This window comes from Perognathus longimembris, chromosome 11 (genome assembly GCF_023159225.1).
Source record: "Perognathus longimembris pacificus isolate PPM17 chromosome 11, ASM2315922v1, whole genome shotgun sequence".
NCBI classification, from domain to species: Eukaryota; Metazoa; Chordata; class Mammalia; order Rodentia; family Heteromyidae; genus Perognathus; species Perognathus longimembris.
Genome location: NC_063171.1, coordinates 49,882,237 through 49,902,158, shown reverse-complemented (window position 1 = coordinate 49,902,158; position 19,922 = coordinate 49,882,237). Strand labels below are relative to the sequence as shown.

At 40.2% G+C, this 19,922-nt stretch overlaps 1 protein-coding gene across 13 annotated transcripts in view; it reads right to left on the bottom strand.

The window, feature by feature from the left end:
- Positions 1-19,922, bottom strand: part of Esrrg (estrogen related receptor gamma) — a 589,495-nt gene that overhangs the window by 159,364 nt on the left and 410,209 nt on the right. For all 13 annotated transcript variants that reach the window (XM_048356654.1, XM_048356650.1, XM_048356657.1 and 10 more), the window contains one exon: positions 14,610-15,025. In XM_048356654.1, coding sequence (XP_048212611.1) covers positions 14,610-15,012 — 403 coding nt within the window. In that variant the 5' untranslated portion in view covers positions 15,013-15,025. The remainder of the gene's footprint in view (positions 1-14,609; positions 15,026-19,922) is intronic.

Here is a 19,922-nt window from a genome sequence, read left to right as displayed (position 1 = left end):
GAAAGGAAATTTTGATTGCCTGACACAGGAGCTTGGGAGTGCCAGGCTGAGGGTGGATCTTGGCATTGTCCTTTGCTGTGATCGGGCTTACGGCGCAGAGGCAGCTGTGGGGTAGGATAGGGTTGCTTTGGGAGAATGGAATCTCTCAACACCTCAAAAAGAAAATCCTTCAACTTGTCTCTGTATCATTATGGTGTGTGGCCAGTTTAATGCCACAGAAACCAAACAGAGCAATGTCACCAAAGCAACAGGTGTCCGGTTGTACACAACACATTTTAATGATCCTAAAATAATGCTATTGTTCACGATAGGAGGAGAAAGAGAAAAACAATCCAAAATCATGAGGGTGTGATCCAAACTATTTTAAAGGGGAATGGTAAATGTGAAACAAGAATACCATCATTACAGATGAGTGTGATGGTGAAGGCTGGCAGTCTCAGCCCAAAGAAGGCTGAGGCAGGAAGGGCGTGAGTTCCAGACCAGCCAGTACTGAACAAAAAGACTCTGACTGAAAATATAAAAAATTAAAAAAACTCTCATTAACAAAAAGCAATGATGGTGTACACTATGATAATCTTGGTTTGAGACCAGACTGAGCAGAGTTAGCAAAACCCTATCTCAAAAATAAAATACAAGAAGGAGGAGGAGGGAGAGGTGCAGGAGGAAGAAGAGGAGGAGGAGGAAGAAAGACTAGAGATTGAGATCAATTCTCAATTTTAAAAAAGAAACAAAATACTTTAATTTGTCCATTTGTTGTCTAAGCCATTGATCAGTAAGGTACCATCTCTTATTATTTATTTTCTTGTTAATAACTTAATAGTTTCCTACCAATTAAGTGTAGACATTAAAAATAATCTCTTTGTAAATTAGTAATATCTGGAAAAGAACAAGTGGGAGGAACCAGTGCAGAGGTACATGCCTATACTCCTTTTTGGTAAGCTGAGGCTAGGAGCTTGGGATGACTTTGACTCCAAGAATATCAACTGCAAGAATCAATTGAGGGGCTATCACATGAAGTATCTGTGAAATTTGAAACTATGTTCTCTATAAAATATAGTCTACAGACTATACTGAAGGAGAATAAGAATGTTCCAGAAACAAAGCAGTACCTCTCCACAAACTTCAGAGGTTAGAGAAAACACAGGTGCTCAAGGACATGATACTGGGCTAGATTCATTCCTTTGAAGATTCCTGTACTTATCTCTGATCTTCCTCAAAAGGAAACTATGCAAATAGTGTGCACAAAAGTAGTTATCAGAATGTAGATTTGGGAACAGGCTTGGAGATTCACTGAGAAGATACATAAACAATGGTAGCTCTCAACTCTAATCAAGAAATCCTTCTGGTATTACTCAGAGATACCTTTAAAACAGTACATAAAAAATTACTGATCCTTACTTTGTTTACCAAAGTAAAACTAGCTTCGACACCAAAGGGTATGTCCTTTTTTTCTTAAAAAATGAGAATTCAAATATTTTCCCTTCCTACTAATATTCACCTTATTAAAAAAAAGACAGGCCCCAGGAGCCTGTAATCCTAAACTATTCATAAGGCTGAGAACTGAGCATCTAGGTTTGAAGCTAGCCCAGGCAGAAAAGTTTCTGAGGCTCTTATTTCCAACTAACCAGCAAAAATCTGGAAAGCTGGAAGTGTCACTCAAATGACAGAGCCTTAAGTGAAAAAAGCTAAGGACAGCACCCAAGACCTGAGTTCTAGCCTTAGTATCTGAAAAAAAAAGGTAAGACCATAGATTCTGACTAAATGGGCATATGTAAAGATAATTTATTCCAAAAAAATGTATTTCTTTAATTTCTGTATTTCATAAATAGGTCTAATTAATGGAACATATTTATATTAATATACTAAGAAGTCCATTATTATTATGGCCACTTCAGGCTTTTTTCTGGTTAATTATAAATAAGAGTCAGATTTGTCTGCTTGAGGTGGCTACAATCCCTTCAAATCTCAGTTTTCTTAGTAGCTAGGATTATAACCACCAGTACCCTGGCTGATAACTTTCTATTCTCTCTCTCTCTCACTCTCTCTCTCTCTCTTATTCTCTCTCTCTCTCTCTCTCTCTCTCTCTGTTTGCATGGGATGGAACACAGCAAGAAATATATTCTATCATCATCATGGTACATTCTCTCATCCTTAAGACTGCCTTTAAAAAATAGTAAATAGAGCAAATGTAATACTGACAGAGTGACATAAAACATATATTATCACTCTTTACTTCTCACATGTACTATAACTGTGAAGTAACAGAATAGCAGGAGGCAAGATCAAGTATTTTTCTAACAAATTGCTAATTTTGTTTGCTTAATTTGGCAATAAACTAGAGTTGGGCATTTAATATGGTCTTAAAAGTTGCAATACAAATTCATTCCTCCTTGAATATCATTGCTATATGCCCCCCATATGGGATGGGTTTTTATCCAACTGGAAAATATGCCACACAATGTTTGAAATGGTATGTTGATGTGAAGTGACTTTCAAAACACAGTAACATAACACTATGAATTTAATAAAAAATGTAAATAACACTTGAGATTCTAGTGTTGGCGAAGTTGACTTACATCTGAAAGACAAGAATATAGCAAGAATCACTATATTTTCTACTTTTTAAATTTTATTTTCTAGATCAAAATTCAACTATGCACCCAGCAGTGGTGATAGATACTATAAATTTCAGCACTAGAGAGGCTGAGACAGGCGCTAACATCCTCTCTCAAAGCAAAATAACTACAATGGAAAACATGATTGGACATGCAATTCAATGTCTAAATCTAATTTTACATAATCCAACAATCTAACTTTTAAATAGTAGTCACTGGGTTTTGTGTTTGTTGTTGTTGGTGGTTGGGCTTGAACTATGGGCCTGGGTGATGTCCCAGAGCTCTTCTGCTCAAGGATAGCACTCTAACACTTGAGCCACAGAGCTATTTCTGGTTTTCAGGTGTTAATTGAAGATAAGAGTCTTGTGGACTTGCTTTTGAACTGTGATCCATTGATCTCAACCTCCTGAGTAGCTTGGACTACAGGCATGAGCTACAGGCATCTGGCTTAGTTATGTTCTTAATTTATATTGGTTCTGTATCATACTTAGTCACACACACACGTGCATACTTATCTATATACTAGTGCTCATAGATTTATACAATGAAAAGGGTTAATACAAACAGTGAAAAAAAGACTAGAAAATTTGAATCCTTGACTTTGCTTTCAGTTTAAATAAATTAGATGTACATAATGTTAGCATTTCCCTAGCCTCAGGTCCTCAGCTCCTCCCACTAGCCCCCAGATCCACCCATACCTAATGAGCCACTCCTACTCACTACCTAAGTACTTCCCCTTTACCCCCAGAGAGAGAAGCTTCCACCTGGATAAGGTGCAGGCGCCATGTAGCTCCCTCTCCTGTGGGAAATATGGCCCCACTAATAAACCTCCTTATGAACCTTCTTCTCCTGCCTGTGATTATCTCCACATGGTCCTCTGGGATGGCCGATACCTATGCTTTCGTTGGTGCCGAACCCGGGATAGGTTCCCTGGTGGATTTGCTCCCCCATTTCTGGGGGGTCCAAGCTGCCTCTGGGACCTATTCTGCTGTCCTAAGCCCACCCAGACGACCACCGAGGTAACTTCTCCTGACTGAGCGCTCTACTTCCATCCACCATGACAATCTACAAATTTGCCCTCACACCCAGGGTAAGTGATCATCTAAACGAGGGCTCGGATCCAATTTTCTGATTTTCTGATTTACCGTAGGGCCACAGGGCCGTGGCTTCTGGGCCACACCAAAAATCTTGGCGTCAAGTTCTGAGCCCCACTCAATGACCGTAGCATAGGGCCACAGGGCCACACTCCGCGCTCGCTCTGAGACACAGGAACTGGGGTGACGACCCCATTGCTGATTGTCTCCTACATTTCAGCTGACCAGAGTAATACCAAGGACGCTTGGTATTTAACTCCTCAGCTCCGCTAATCACTTACCATGGGAGGGGCACAATCTAAAAGCTGCTCAAGTTTGAGCCCAATTACAAATTTGGAATATTTCTACAGGACATAACTTCTATGAGCGCTCGGGCAGATGGAGATCTCTCTCTCTCTCTCTCTCTCTCTCTCTCTCTCTCTCTCTCTCTCTCTCTCTCTCTCTCTCTCTCTCTATCACTTCTTCCCCTTTACCCCCAGAAGAGAAGCTGCTGAGGTGCCAGACTTTGAAGTCAGGCCCCATCACGTGAACCCCATTTTAGAATCGAACCCTGAGCCAATCAGATTTGTACCTGTGTTCTAATCTTGCTTGCACAGCTGATTGTTGTAACCTTGTTCTTTGCCTTTATAAGCCCTGTGCAATCACAGCTCGAGGCTTCCTCCTAACCTCCACTGTGTCGGTGGGTAGGACGAGGCCCGAGTTGGCAGCTCGTTAAATAAAGCCTTGCTTTGCTTTTGCATTTCGGAGTGTCTGAATCTCGGTGGTCTTCTTGGGGGTGGTCTTACGACTTGGCACAACATTTGGGGTTTCGTCCGGGATAGCCCCAGAGACCCCGAGATCCCAGACTCCGAAGGTAAGAAAACAGCGCTGTTCATTTGTCTTGTCCTGTAATTTGTCTGTTTGTCTGTTTTGCTTTTGCTTATACTTGTAGGGCGCGAGTCAGTTTGGTTTTTGGCCGGAACTGACCAGGAGGGCCTCCTAAACGAGACTCAACCCGCCCACCTTGTACTTGGGTCTGCTCCTTCTGCTTATCTGGCAGGAGGTTGTGGACCAACTTGGGTCCACTCCTCCTGTACCCTGGCAGGAGGTTGTGGGCCAACTTGGGAGATCTCCAACGCGTAACTCGGGTCCACTCCTTCTGCACCCTTGCAGGAGGTTGTGGGCCAACTCGGGTCCACTCCTCCTTGCAGGAGGTTGTGGGCCAACTCGGGTCCATTCCTTCTGCACCCTTGTAGGAGGTTGTGGGCCAGCTTGGGAGATCTCCAACTCATAGCTTTTCTTAGGCCTGTGTGTTTTCCTCCTTTTGTATTAATTGTTTTGTTTTTGTAGCCTTTTGGAAGAAATTTGGAAGTAAAATTGTCCTAAATAATTATTGCAAAGTGGGAAAAGGAGAATTATGGCTACCAAAATGTGTAATTGCCATTCCAGCTTCTTTGTAGGTTTTTTTGTAACCGTTTCCAGCAGGCCCACAGAGAAGCACAGGTGATTCCTACAAGTTTGTCAAGATCTAATACTGACCCTTAATAAGTTCCAGGTAAGAGAGCATGCTTAAAAACTACTTCTGTGTGGACCACCTTGTTGCTTATAATTGGAGTAAAGTGGCCCCTTATAAGACTCACTGATCTGAATCTGCGGTTCAAAGCCAGCCCGGGCAAAGAAAGGTCCCTGTGAGAGACTTGTCTCTAATCAGCCAGCAGAGTGCTGGGAACGGAGTGGTGTGGAGCCCAAAAGTGGTAGGGTGCTAGCCTTGAGCTGGAGAGCTGAGGGACAGCGCTCAGGCCCTGAGTCCAAGTCGAAAGTCACTCCTGGGACAAAAGTGATGGAGCATCCAGAGGCAGTAAGCCACTGCTTGGATGGCAGAGATGGTGTCAGATCCTAGAGTCACTCCTATTTGGCCTTTCAAAAGTTAATCAAAGCCGGGAAGTCCTAGAAGAATAGTTCATAAGCATGCCTTTCCAATGCACATGTCTGTCTACTGGGCAGGAATTTGCCAGTCATCTGTGATAGTGGTTAGTAAGGGTAAGTTTGTCAAATGAGAAAATCTTACCCCCCACATTTACTCAAAGCCCTGACTGGCAGTAAGAATTTTAAGCTGATACATCTGTTTAGGAAAGAAAGCTTGTAGACCTGAGATTGTGTTGTGTCCTTATTGAGATCTGTTAAAGGCCTGTCAGCTTGCCAATGCCCTCAATCAACAGATTAACCATGGTGGAAGGGACCCTAGACGGCATCGCCACTTGGGTTCATTGCTTCCACGCCAGGCCAGCTGACCCCTTTGCCCTGGATGACAACTACCGTGATGGAACATGGGAGGTCTCCAAGCACCCAACTCAGCCGCTTTGCCTTTGCCTCAAGAAAAGAAAGTTAGACTGAGACTAAGGTTATAGGTTCCTGGCTAGGTAAGGTCTACGCCCCTGAGTCAGCCTGAAGAAGTTACAGAAGATGGATGATCTTCACCCATCAGCCCCCCTTTAAAATCAAGGGACCAGAGTTGTTTTTGTGAAGATGAGGCAGGATAAACTAGAGGCATGCAAAACAGAGGTACAGAGACTATTCTTGTAAGAAATGGTGACAGGCCCTTTGGTTAGTACATTGGGCCCTACTGGCCCATGCCTTACCTCTATATCATCCCCTAGACATGCAAGCCATTGAAATGGACAGAATGGAGCCATGATTGGTTCCCAAGGTACCAAAAAGAAAAAGGGGGAAATGAGGTGCCAGACTTTGAAGTCAGGCCCCATCACGTGAACCCCATTTTAGAATCGAACCCTGAGCCAATCAGATTTGTACCTGTGTTCTAATCTTGCTTGCACAGCTGATTGTTGTAACCTTGTTCTTTGCCTTTATAAGCCCTGTGCAATCACAGCTCGAGGCTTCCTCCTAACCTCCACTGTGTCGGTGGGTAGGACGAGGCCCGAGTTGGCAGCTCGTTAAATAAAGCCTTGCCTTGCTTTTGCATTTCGGAGTGTCTGAATCTCGGTGGTCTTCTTGGGGGTGGTCTTACGACTTGGCACAACACTGCCACCTGGATAAGGTGCAGAGGCTATGTAGCTCCCTCTTCTGTGGGAACTATGGCCCCACTAATAAACCTCTTTATGAACCTTCTTCTCCTGCCTGTGATTATCTCCACATGGTCCTCTGGGATGGCCAAGACATATCCTTTCATTGGTGCCGAAACCCGGGAGTTTTGACCTGCTCCGTTTCCGACCTGGGCCAGTTCACCCCTCCTTAGGCAACCTGGTGTTCCTATGCTTTCACATAAACCTGCTGGGAAATTTCCTCCAGAAAAAAAAATCTTGTGAATCAATGCCAACTACACAGAAGATAAAGGGGGTCTTTGGGTCTAGGAGTTAGCCAAACTGTGGCCAACAATTCAAAACTAGCCCTAGGGTTGTGTTTCCAAGACCCTAAACTGAGAGTTCTGTCAGATTTTTAAACAGTTTAAAAAATAAAGCATCAAATATGACAGTAAAGGTTTGGAGCCCATAGATCCTAAATCATTAAATATCCTAAGATATTTAAATTCTAATTTACTATCTAGTCTATGATTTGAAAAGGTCTTTTGGTGAGCAGTTCTTTAACAACTTAAGAAATCTGACAACTTATGCCAATTCCTAAAAGTCAGGGGCAACCACTGAAAAGGAATCACTATTCATTTATCACAAGAAATAGTTCCACAAAGTCAAAATTGAAAGAAATAGAATTGTAAATTACTCTGTTTCAGAAAACCCATTCACATGATATATCTTCCCCACCTGAAGAAGTTTGCACTGCTAACACTATTAAACACTGAATCTAAGAAGTAAAATCGCAGAAGTAGAATAATATTTGTCATTAGTAAATTGGCAATATTAAACCCTTTTTTAAATGAATGCTATTTTAAAAATTAATTAATGAAGTTTTAAAAATCAGACAAAATTAGCATGAGTCACAAGGAAAAGTAGAAAAGTCAAACTTCTGACAAAAGCCGTTCTGCATTGAAGCAAAGGAACTGTAGACAGTTCTTTTAAAAAACACTACTTCTTCATTTATCAGTGCTCCACAGCTAATAATCACTCTGATTCATATCAAGTTAGTTTAGACATTTTCATGTTACTTTGCATTTTAATTTTAGGACATACTAAGAGTTTTAATGTTGACATTTACTATGAGCCAGGAAAACTATTTTCTATAAACACTAAGTAGAAAATACTTTTTGGTGATTTTCCTTTGGGAGGTTCATCTGATATACAGACACTTGCATTTGTGAGGTGTGATTTTCTCCATGATGGCAAAATATTCTAAGACTAACGTACACAAAGAGCCAGGAACTACTGGCTTACTCCTCTAATCCTAGCTGCTCAGGAGGCTGAGATCTGAGAATGACAGTTTAAAGCCAACCAGAGTCCCTATGAGACTCTTATCTCCAATTAACCACTTGAAAACCAAAAATGTTACTGTGGCTCAAAGTGATAGAGTGCTAGCCTTAAGCAAAAGAGCTCAGGAACAGCACCCAGGCCCAGAGTTGAACCCTCAGGACCCAACACACCACACACACACACACACACACACACGCACACACACACACACACACAATGCACACACACACGCACATGGTAAATAAAATAAAATTCACAAAGAATAGTGCTTCATTGGGAACTACTTTCCTACTTCCTACTGCACTAAAGTCAGGCAGTTCAGTATAGAAACAGAGCCCAGAGCTCTGTGCCTATCACCTTGAGCACACGGCTTCCAGACAAATGGCTCATCCTTAAAGTCTCATGGTGAAAATGGGATTTAGGCTTTCACTGGTGTCAACTCTATCTAGCCAAGAAAAGTCTCTTGCCAAAGGGCCCTGGGCATTTCAAGGCATCTGTAGTACAAAGAGCCATTCAAGGTGACAAACTATGGATCTTAGGTGTCACCCATCCTGGGTTTGAGCGACACCAAAAAACAAAACCAACCAATGAACCAAACAAACAGTATTTTAAACAGAAAAATAACAATGAGAAAAACCACCTAAAAACAAAAAGCATGGATTTCATTATTTTTCTTGAAGCCAATACTTGGCTTTATTTTTTTTAATTCTAGATTTGAACAACACTCCAGTACAGAAAATAGACTAAACATTTCTTTGCACAAACTTTCAAAACTGAATAGTTACTACATATTTAACAGCCAATATTTCAAATACACAGTCGGAAATGATTCTTAAGATGCTCATAAACATGCCTGTGGCTGCATCTGTCCCTTTATCTTTATCCAAGTCAAGGAGACCAGAACCAGGGCCTGGCTATGCAGTCACACTTACATAATACCCTGGCCATTAAGGTTGTCAGACAGTAGCAGGACTGGTTCTCAAGGGGAGTTATATAATGTCTTCTCATTCCCTGGAGAGTTTTAAGGGAAGGGCAAGGAGGGAAAGACTGCTATCTGTCAAGGGTAATTTGGCTGCAATGCTTCCTGCAGTCATACCATCCTTTATATGGCCACTTCCATGTAGGAGTAAGAGTCTGTGATCATACAATATGTTCCGGCTACTTTGGACATCTTGAGGGTTCAATTGCTCTCACTATTTTGGCCACAAAAAGGAGGGGCTGTTCCAATCTTCCTTACAATCACCGCCCTAATCATTACATTATACTTTCACAATTTAATCCCTTTATCTGCCTCACTGCCTTTTGGGAGCTAAGTAAGCACCACAGTGTGAGGCCTGATGATATAGCTAGCAGGGTAGCCTTACCAAGTGCTGCCCAGCTGCCAGCCACAAACACAGCCAGGTGGGCAAGTCCAGAGTGCTAATCTGGACAGTGACATCTCTGTCACCTGCTCAAAATCCTAGAAATTTGCTCTCTCTCCAATATGGAGAAGAAACAAGCACTGCATATAATTGCCAGAAATCATCCTGTGCTTTCTTCTGCTCAGTTTTAGATGGCCATTTGGCATTCTAAAAAATAATCGTGCATAGAACTCCATTTTTTTCTATTCTAGTTACCACTTAGTAAGAATATGATTTAAAAAAATAAACTGTCAGAAACTATGCTTTCACAAAGTTGCTATTGTTCTTTCTCCACTAAAAGTTCTGAAGATGGAGAGCTTAATCATACATTATCTCTCTTATTCTCTCTCTCTTCTCTTTCTCTCTCAAAATTTGTTAATCTCTCAAGGCAAGAGATATTTGTAGGAGGAACTTATTTTAATCCACAACCTTCAGGGATACACTACTTTGATAGTGCTGAGAAGATGAAACTGCAGCTAGAACAAAAACTACCTGTCTCACTGGGCTCTGAAAATATGTATGAAGTAAAAGCAAGTGTTTTTCACCCTGAGAACCTCTTGATCCATATTAGCCTATATGCTAATTGTTAATGTACCCCCAAAATAATTCCTTATCTTAGTGCAGTAAGAGTCAGAGCCATGTAGGACGAATTAATAAATATTACTAATGGTGAAAATTTTCTAGCCTGTAACCACAAGGCTTTTAATACTGTTGAACAATAACAGCTCAATTCAACCAGAAATTTGAGGAGGTGTGTTTTCATACTGAAGTTTGCAATGTTAGTAGGTAAGCAGAAGTTTCTTCCAATGCTCCAAAGGTGGTGATCTATCAATCACCATTGCTTCTTTAGCTTATTTTTCACATATATTTGGGGAAATACATATTTGCCAAACACATATTCTATCACTGAGCTATATTTCTAACCCTGATGTGTTTTGTGGATGAGTGCGTGCATGCACGTGAGTGTGTGTGCATGTGTCTGTGTGTGTGTGTGCCAACACTGGGGCTTGCACTTAAAGCCTTGCACTCGCACTTAGCTTTTTTGCTTACTACTGACACTCTGCCACTGGAATCATGCCTTTAATACATTTTTTTTTCTCATTCATTGGAAATGGAGTCCAAAGGGCTATACTGCATGGGCTAGCTTCAAACCAAGGTCCTTCAAGCCTCAGCTTCCTAATTAGCTATGGTTACAGGCATAAACTGTCATAGCCTGGTTCCTCCACATGTTTTTATTTTTTTTATTTTATGCTTAAATGAACCAAGAAGTAGGTATTAGTAATTTCTTTTTATAGAAGCAGATAAAGAAAATAATTTTCAGTGAATAAAACATTCTCCCCCTAAGGAAATATTCATACAATATACCAATGGTGAACCAGAAAATATGAAGGAAGATATGGCGGTTTAAAATATGAAGATACAGCTGTGTAGAGAGTTTATACATAGTCTAATAGTCTAGACTAACTTGACTTGGGGTTCCTCAGTTAAAAGTACACAAAGCATGGGCTAGGCATGTGGCTTAGTAGTAGAGTGCTTGGCTAGCATGCATGAAGCCCTGGGTTGGATTCCTCAGCACCACACAAACAGAAAAAGTAGGAAGTGGCGCTGTGGCTCAAGCAGTAGAATATAGCCTTGAGCAAAAGAAGCTGAGGGACGGTGCCCAGTCCCTGAGTTCAAGCCCTCAGACTGTATATTTTTTTTAAAGAATTTACACAAGGCTATGAACTATTACTTGTATGTTATATAAGAATCGGGCATGCATTTGAATACACACACACACATACACACACTCTCTCTCTCTCTCTCTCTCTCTCTCTCTCTCTCTCTCTCTCTCTCTCTCTCTTCCTTCATTTGGGATTTTTCCTTTTTCAGTTCTGGGATTTGAAACCAGGGCTTCAGGCATACTAATATAGCACCTAAATATAACCCAGTCTCCAAATTGTGCTATAAGTAAACTCTTTGCTGCTTTTCTCAGTCACACATCCATGTAGTGGTGTAAAACATACAAGAGCAAGAGAGAGGCTGGTTGTAGATCAGTGCTGGATCACATGCTTAGTACTCATGAAAGCTTTGTTTTCCATCCCAAACACCCAAAACTAAACAACACCAAAACCAGAGTGGAAGATGGCATAATCTTTGTCACAAAGAACAGTCTTCCTGATCGTTCAGTGTATCTGGTTAAGAAGAGTTGCACTGTCTGACACTCCTAAAAGGGAAGAGGAAGGAACTACTTTACATAAGGGGTTTGAAATCATCTTGTACTAAAACATTTGAAAGTATTAGAACTTAACCAACACTACCGGTTTAGCACCTTTAAAAAATAGCCAGCATCAAAGCCAGTTGCTCATGGCTTATGCCTCTAATCTTAACTTCTCAGGAGTCTGTGATCTAAGGATCACAGCTGGAAGCAATCTTGGCAGGAAAGTCCATGAGATACTCATCTCCGATTACTCCAACCAAAAAGCTAGAAATGGAGCTGTGACTAAAGTGGTAGAGCCCTTTCCTTGAGCACAAAATCTCTGGGACAGCTCCCTGGTCATATGTTCAAGCACCAAGAATGACACAAAACAAAACATGAAAAAACAAAACAGAAACAAAGGTTATCACATAGCTAATAAGGTTTCCAGTAAGGAACCATTAACTGATTAGATGACTGGTCAGATCTCAGTGGTTAAGTTGGTAACAACATGGTAGAACTGTGGGCCTCAAACTTAAGTATCAGGGGGCTGGGAATATGGCCTAATGGCAAGAGTGCTTGCTTCTTATACATGAAGCCCTGGGTTCGATTCCCCAGCACCACATATATGGAAAACGGCCAGAAGTGGCACTGTGGCTCAAGTGGCAGAGTGCTAGCCTTGAGCAAAAAGAAGCCAGGGACAGTGCTCAGGCCCTGAGTCCAAGCCCAGGACTGGCAAAACAAAACAAAACAAAACAAAACAAAAAAAAACAAACTTAAGTATCAGAACTATCTGGAAGGCTTGGTGAAATATAGATTTCTAACAAATTCTAATATTTCTAACAAATTTCTAAATGATGCTGATATTCCTGATTCAGATACCACATCTCAAAGGCCGCTAATATAGAATTTAATACAGTGTTTTGCAGTAGTTTATAATTTTATCTTTACATTAAACACCATCACTTAGGAAGCTGTTAAAAACAAATCACCTCTTGACTTGACCATATGTCAGACCAATTAATGTGGAATTTAGAAGCATGAATTCTGGTAAGAGTACTTTAAAATTTTATTTGAAGTAATTTCAATGAGATGGCAAGCTTGAGAAATGCTGTTTCTTCAGAAGACTTGTGTTTAGTATATATATATATATATGTATGTATATACATATATATGGAGAGAGAGAGAGAGAGAGCGCACTGGGCATTGAGAGAGCTTATACCTGTAATCCTAGATACTCAGGAGGGTGAGATCTGAGGATTGCAGTTCAAAACCAGCTGTGGAAGAAAACTCTACAAGACTTTCATCTCCCATTAACTACTAAAGAGCTGGAAATGGAGCTGTGGTTCGAAGTGGTAGATCACTAGCCTTGATTACAAAAGCGCAGAAACAGTGCCCAGGCCTTCAATTCAAGCTCTAAGACAAGTACAAAGAAAAACAAAAAATTAGGAAAAAGGAGAAAGAAGAAGAAGGAGGAGAAAAAGGAGCAGGAGGAGGAGGAGTAGATGATGATGATGTTATAGAGCAGGGCACTGGTTGCTCATGCCACTAGCATTATCCTGGCTATAATACTGACATGCCATGGAATAGCAGGAAACTGAGAACTTATGATTGTGTTTTAAAGACAAGCCAAGCAGGAAAGTCTATGATATACTTATCTCCAATTGACCAACAAAAATTCAAAACTGGAGGTATGGCTCAAATGATAGAATGCTAGCGTTTAGCAAAAGTCTTGAGCTCAAACCCCAGTACTGTCACAAAAAAGAGAAAGAAAAAGAGAGAAAGAGAGAGAGAGAGAAAGATGGAAGGAAGGAAAAGAAAGAAGTGAAAAGAAAAGAGAAGATAGATTAGAAAGCTGGCAGTGGTAGGCTTAATGTTTATTAGCATGAGCAAGGCCCCTGCTTCAATCACTAGCACCAAAGACATAACTGTGTAAGATACATACATACATATATATATATATATGTAAAAAAAAGTATGAGTAGAATTCATTGGTGTGCTGTGGATCCTCAATAAATGATTTCTTTTTTCTTTCCCCATGTTTCTATCACAACAGACTAAAAAAATGCAATCTAATTTTCTGTCAGAATATATACATCTTTAAAAGTGTTCTGAGTTCCACATTTGTAGATGACTACTTTAAAGGTGCACATAGAAAGTGTTTATTGACATTTAGTGGGGGAAATAATGTTTATCTGACTCTGAAGACTTAAAAAGTTTGGAGCTCACATCACTCACAAATTTGGCACATCTTATAATTTAATAGAATTTTATTGGTATGATTTAGAGGGCTTTTTATGTGAATTCATTTAAAAATGAGGAAAGCCTATGCAAAGCTCATGGAAAGAAGGAGACTGAGTTCTCTCAAACCACTAAATTGGTTCAGTGTGACAGTTCTCAAAGTGTAGTACTTGGCCCAGCAGAATCAGAATCCCTTTGGAATTGCCTAGCACTATAAATTCTTAGGCCCCTATTCCAAATCTAAGGATTCAGAAACTCCAGGGACAGGCTCTAGGAATCTGCATTTAAACAACTGCCAAGTGATTTTTAATTCATGCTCCAATTTCAGAACTACTGGTCTAAAGTATTTACCCTTTCCTTGCATCTATAAGATGAACAGTGGATTAAGGAGCACTATTAATCTAATGTGGAAATGCATATTTGCTCAGTTGCTACATAGACTCCCATTGTTGTAATAATTGCTACACTCTTTTAAACTCCACTCAACACTTAATATCATTGCATCATCATAAGATCTTAATAGTGGAAGTAGAATTAATGGATAGGGCATATTTAGGGAGACTATACTCTATAAATCCTCCACTATCAATTTTAATCTCTACTTTCTACTCAAGATAGAATTCATACTGTGAAATAATTGGCAAGAATAAGAACTAAGGAGAAGAAAAACACACTTTGTAAGATTGTAAGGGGCTGATATATTTATTCCCAGGTCCAACACTCACCTTGAATTGTCCTCTTGAAGAATGCCTTGCAAGCTTCACAGGATGCAACCCCGTAGTGGTACCCAGAGGCGATGTCACCACACACTAAGCACAGTCTCTTGGGCATGGAGTTAAGCATGTATTCACACTTGGTCTGGGGATCTTCAACTATGGTGCTAGAGCAGTCATCGTACAGTTTCCTGACGGGCCCATTTCCTCCCAGGATAGGAGCAGAAGGGTAGAGAGGTGGCGAGTCCAGTCCGTTCTGATGACCATTCATGGTTGAACTGTAGCTCCCACTGGCGTCTGAAGAGCCACCAGGACTGTGGTGGTTGACGCTGTCCGTCAGGGAGGCTGGGCTGGAGGGTTCCGTCTTGATGAAGGACGAACAGCTGGAATCAATGTGTCGATCTTTGTTTGACATTCTGCAGAGAAGCCTGAGATGGAGAAAGAGAGGGGGGTAGAGAAAGAGAGAGGAGCATGTCAAATAGAGACCAATAGAAGTAAAAAAAAAAAAAAAAGAAAGAAAGAAACACACACACAAAATAGTAGAGACAGTAAAGAGTAACGATGGAGAGAGGGAAACAGAAAGAAGAATTTGTATGTTAAAGACATTGCTCTTTGAGAGTGCTTTCTAAGGGCTGGGGACTACACATCATTCATTGCCCAGTCAATATCTCTTGTTCTACAAGAAGGCAATCAGCATAAGGGCATGCCAGGGTTACATCCAAGTACCAAGACAAGCCATAAACAAAAGCTCTAAAGGGTCCCGTTGCTTTTATTTTACCTTTTCTCATGGAGTACACTATCAATACCTAAGTAGACTCTGGATTCTAAATTTATCAATGGAAGAGGTAGTGATTGGCAAAGCCCATGTCATTTCTAAAAATTTCATTTATCCTCACTCCACCTCTCCTTCTACTTTCTCATGTTGCATGCATTTTATTATGAGCAGAACCAAGCTTTTATTTCAAGATTGAACAGATGATTCTCAGCTCTGTAATTACTATTTGTCAGCAGGCTTCCATAGCATAACTGTGTCTTTTATTGATCTAACTGAAGCGCATCAGGAAATATATCCTCAATCATGTCATTTCTTTATTTAAATCACCCCATTTCATAGCCATTTCACAATATATAAAGACATTGAATATAAAATTCTAGCTAGTACTTATGGATTACTTCCTAAGCTCCCAAAGCTTCTTGAATGACCACCAGCACTGATCAATAAATTTGTGCATAGTTGTGAGTGTGTACGTGTGTGAGAGTTTACTTGTGATCTGTCATTATTTAAGAGATGAATCTTTAAAAGCCATCTGAGCTTTCAGTAAGTCATAAATTTCCCACTCCATATATAGTAGTGCAGAAATGTATCAAACTTTGTCATGAAGAAAAGATCTGTGGTGAGCTCCTTCCCTCCTTTCTCTTTCTCTTTCCCTTTTGTCTTTTAATATCAGATCTCTTGGAGGGAAGAACATGAAGTATCTAATCTGACATAATATTCCTCCTATCTAAAAGAAACACATCACTTCTCATTCTTTGTTGGATCCACAAGCCATTGAATTTCTCAAAAGGTAATTAGATGCAAAGATAGAATTGGTGTCATTGTCTTTCAACTTAGCCATAGAGCAAAACCTTTTTTCAACAAGCTTCTAAGAACCTTCTAAGAACCCAGGATAGAAGGAAGAAGTAACAATTGAGAGAGGGACTTAGATAATGGCTTCCCAGTGGAAAGTTGATTTATAGGAATCCCACTGTGTAATTCACTGGAATTTCGGGGACTTAGTCACCTTAGAATCAAGTGATAGGATGTACCACTCTAAACCGAATAATATTTTTAACTATTGCACATATTTTAGGCTCTCCTCCAGATCTCCCTTCCCCCATCGTTGTGCTCCTTCAAAAGGGAGAACACTAAGGAATTTCCCGTCAGAGATGGACCGGTCCAAGCACGAAAAAGAATCTCCTTCTGCACAAACATTGTGGAAACTGCTTTCTAAAGTCAATAGGGTGTGCCAAAATGAGGAAGAAAAAAATAAAAACACGCAATGATCTCCCTTTGCCCACCCAGTTGTGTTTGCCCTGTATTCAAAGAGCAAGCAAAATAAAGTCTCCCCCTCAAGCAGCCCGAAAGACAGCATCCTCTTTCCTCCTCGACACCCCCCCCCCCAGCATCTGCTGCCTTGTACCCGTCAGTGCTAATGAGCGTTGTAATTAATAGATCGCTCTCCTTGTCTCCCTGCTTGCACTCAGGGCGAAGCACTTTCCTCAAGTCAACGTTTGAAAGAAAGCGGGTCGGCACTGACTTACAGCAGCCCTGTGAATTCCTTTTAATTTAGAGCTCTTATACCACCACTTCACTTATTACCTTATAATTACCGGACTGCTCACACATACATTATGATCTTAGACTAGAGTTAGAAGTTATTAGGCTACTAAACCATGGCTGCTCCCCTGTCCTCTCTCTGGCACTGAATTTCTCACAGCAATGACAATTAACTCTTTCACCATCTGCCTGCAAGGCATCTTTTTTTTCTTCTTTCTTTTTCTTTCTCCTCCCCCACCCCTGCCCCCCAGAAGAGAGTTGCCTTGCCCCACTTGAACAGAACACACACACCATTTTCTCCAAGCTCCTCTAGCTTTCCCTGGCCAGTCCCTCTTTGTCACCTCTAGGTTCGCTTTCATCACTTGCATGGACTTCTAAAAAAATTTGCAGATTCTCCATTTAAGAAAGAGAAGGTCAGAAATTACCCTCTCATTTATACAACAGTTATTTGCTAAACCACCAGAAATATATGCCAAAGGCATGTTGTTCAAATCTCCAAAAACTGGGGACTCTTCAAATCAGCTGTCTCATCCGAAATGTCTGTCTATAACTCTGCAATAACCTAGATATAAGCAGGATAATTTTTTAACTACAGCTTCCAGGGATGTCCTGGCCACCCTGACAGTACCTTCTCATGGAGATTTGCCCACTTACCCATAAATGAACAAAGTAAACTGGATTTGTTCAGAGTTTGTAAGTGCTTCTTTTCTCACCAGGAAGTACCTCCTTAATTAATGCCTTTTGCCCAGAGTAAATACAAATAAGGCTTCCGTTCATCAAATGATTCTTATGTGCCAGGCACAGAGCTATGTCCTGTACAAATATGATCTCCATTACTATCCAAGTGGTAAGTTTTTTTTTAATGAAATTAAGACCCAGATGGTATGAAACTTAAAAGAGAGACAGCTAAGGAACTAGTAGAGGTGGGCTGTGAACTCATTTCAGACTCTAAAGCCCAGAGTAGAAATGCCTCAAAGCCAAGATAGATCCAAATGGTACTCATTGATTTAAAGAAAAATATAAACAATAAACTAAAAGGCTGAGCATGGAAGAGATGGGACACACAGATCTACCACTTTCATTTCTCAGCAATTTCCTCCACCTTGCACCCAGTGAGAAGAAAGGACCAATCACATTGCCTGTCCTGCTAAGTCACCTCCCCACAGTTCCCGGTGACACCTAAACAGAATCTCTGAAACACACAGTTGTCTCCTAATTACTACTTAGCTCACTACACTGAACACTTCCTAGACACCATTATATTAGAACCTAAAACTACAGCTAGCCTTAATTCTCTTGCGCTCTGTCTCTGAAATTCTACAGCTCTATTATTCAAGCCTGAAATATTCACAACTATCTATAAATTCAATTGTCAGCTGGTGGGTTTTTATTCCAGACTTCACTTCAATCTAAAATTAGAGGCACTAAAATTCACATTAACTCTAAGAGGAATGCAGTGAATAAGACTTTATTTCAAAAGAACACCTTTTTGTCAGAAAGAGCCATTTTCAAGATGATGGCTTTATCTGTAGCCGAAGAGAATAAGCCCAATTTCACATTGTGCTGTTAATGCAGAAATTTTAGGTCACATTGGATTAATAAAAGCCTAAATTTGGTTAAGAAAGAAATGAATAGAAATAATTTGTGTTGAAATGTGTGGGAAATATTTATTTAAAAGGCTCAATATAAGTGACTTTTATTTTCTTATTTTAAAAGACTGATGAAAAGAGTAAGACAAGACAAGCTGTTTTCCCCAAATCTGTGAATACACAGAATACTCTGAGAAAAAATTGAGGGAACTTAGATCAAAATCAACATTTAGAAAGCTGTGGGGCTCAGTGGAAGACAATCTGTCCATCGCTGATGAACAAGACCCTGGGTTTAATCTTCATCGCTGTACATATTTTTAAATGTAAAAAATCACATTTTGAATGTAAGAAACTAAACATTATGAATTCAACAGTCTTCATAAAATTTCAGTGCTTGAAGAACCATTTTCAATGAAGTTTAAGACATTTTCAAACAATCTTGACTTTCAACTTAAAAACATGTTTTCTAAGCCAGGAGCTGGTGGCTCATGCCTGTAATCTTAGCCCCACAACCAAAAAATAATAATAATAATGATGATGATAATGTGTCGTGGGGCTGGGGATATGGCCTAGTGGTAAGAGTGCTTGCCTCGTATACATGAAGCCCTGGGTTCGATTCCCCAACACCACATATATAGAAAATGGCCAGAAAGGCGCTGTGGCTCAAGTGGCAGAGTGCTAGCCTTGAGCAAAAGGAAGCCAGGGACAGTACTCAGGCCCTGAGTCCAAGGCCCAGGACTGGCCAAAAAAAATAAATAAATAAAATAATGTGTCAAAGACTTGTGCATTTTAACCTTTTCATAAAGTGCTCAATAGATGGGTTATTTGTGTCAATTTTCTGCAAAATGTGAATTTATTTCTGATCACTCTGAAAAAGAAGGATCCATAGGCCTATAATTTGCAATATAGAAGCTGAGGCAGGAAAATCACAGGTTCAAGGCTTGCCCAGGCTACATAGTAAGAATGTCTTCAAAAAGGAAGAAAGAAAAAAAGAGAGAGGTAAAGAAGAAAAACAATTCTTCTAAGTGCATGCAGCTTGATTATACCTTCTTGTTTGTTTAGATCTGAAACTTCTCTTATGCTTATATCAGTAGCATACTCCTTCAAGGCTAAATTAATGTCAACTCAAGAAGTCACTATTTTTTTGTTTGCTTTTGTCATCCTGAAGGTCTTATAAAGGTGACTATCACCATCAGAAACGCCAAATGTTTTCCAAACATTTTTCCAATGTGTCTTATATAAAAGACCCAGAAGTCAGCCAAACTGCAAGTTCACAAATTAAGCTCCCCTAACTGAATGTAAGGACTGGAAAAAAGATCATTAACTCTACCATCGATTGTGTGGTTGGTTATCTACTTAAAATATTTTTGTTTAAAATAAAATAGCACAAAGCTTTTAGTAGCTTGTAGTTCATCTCTC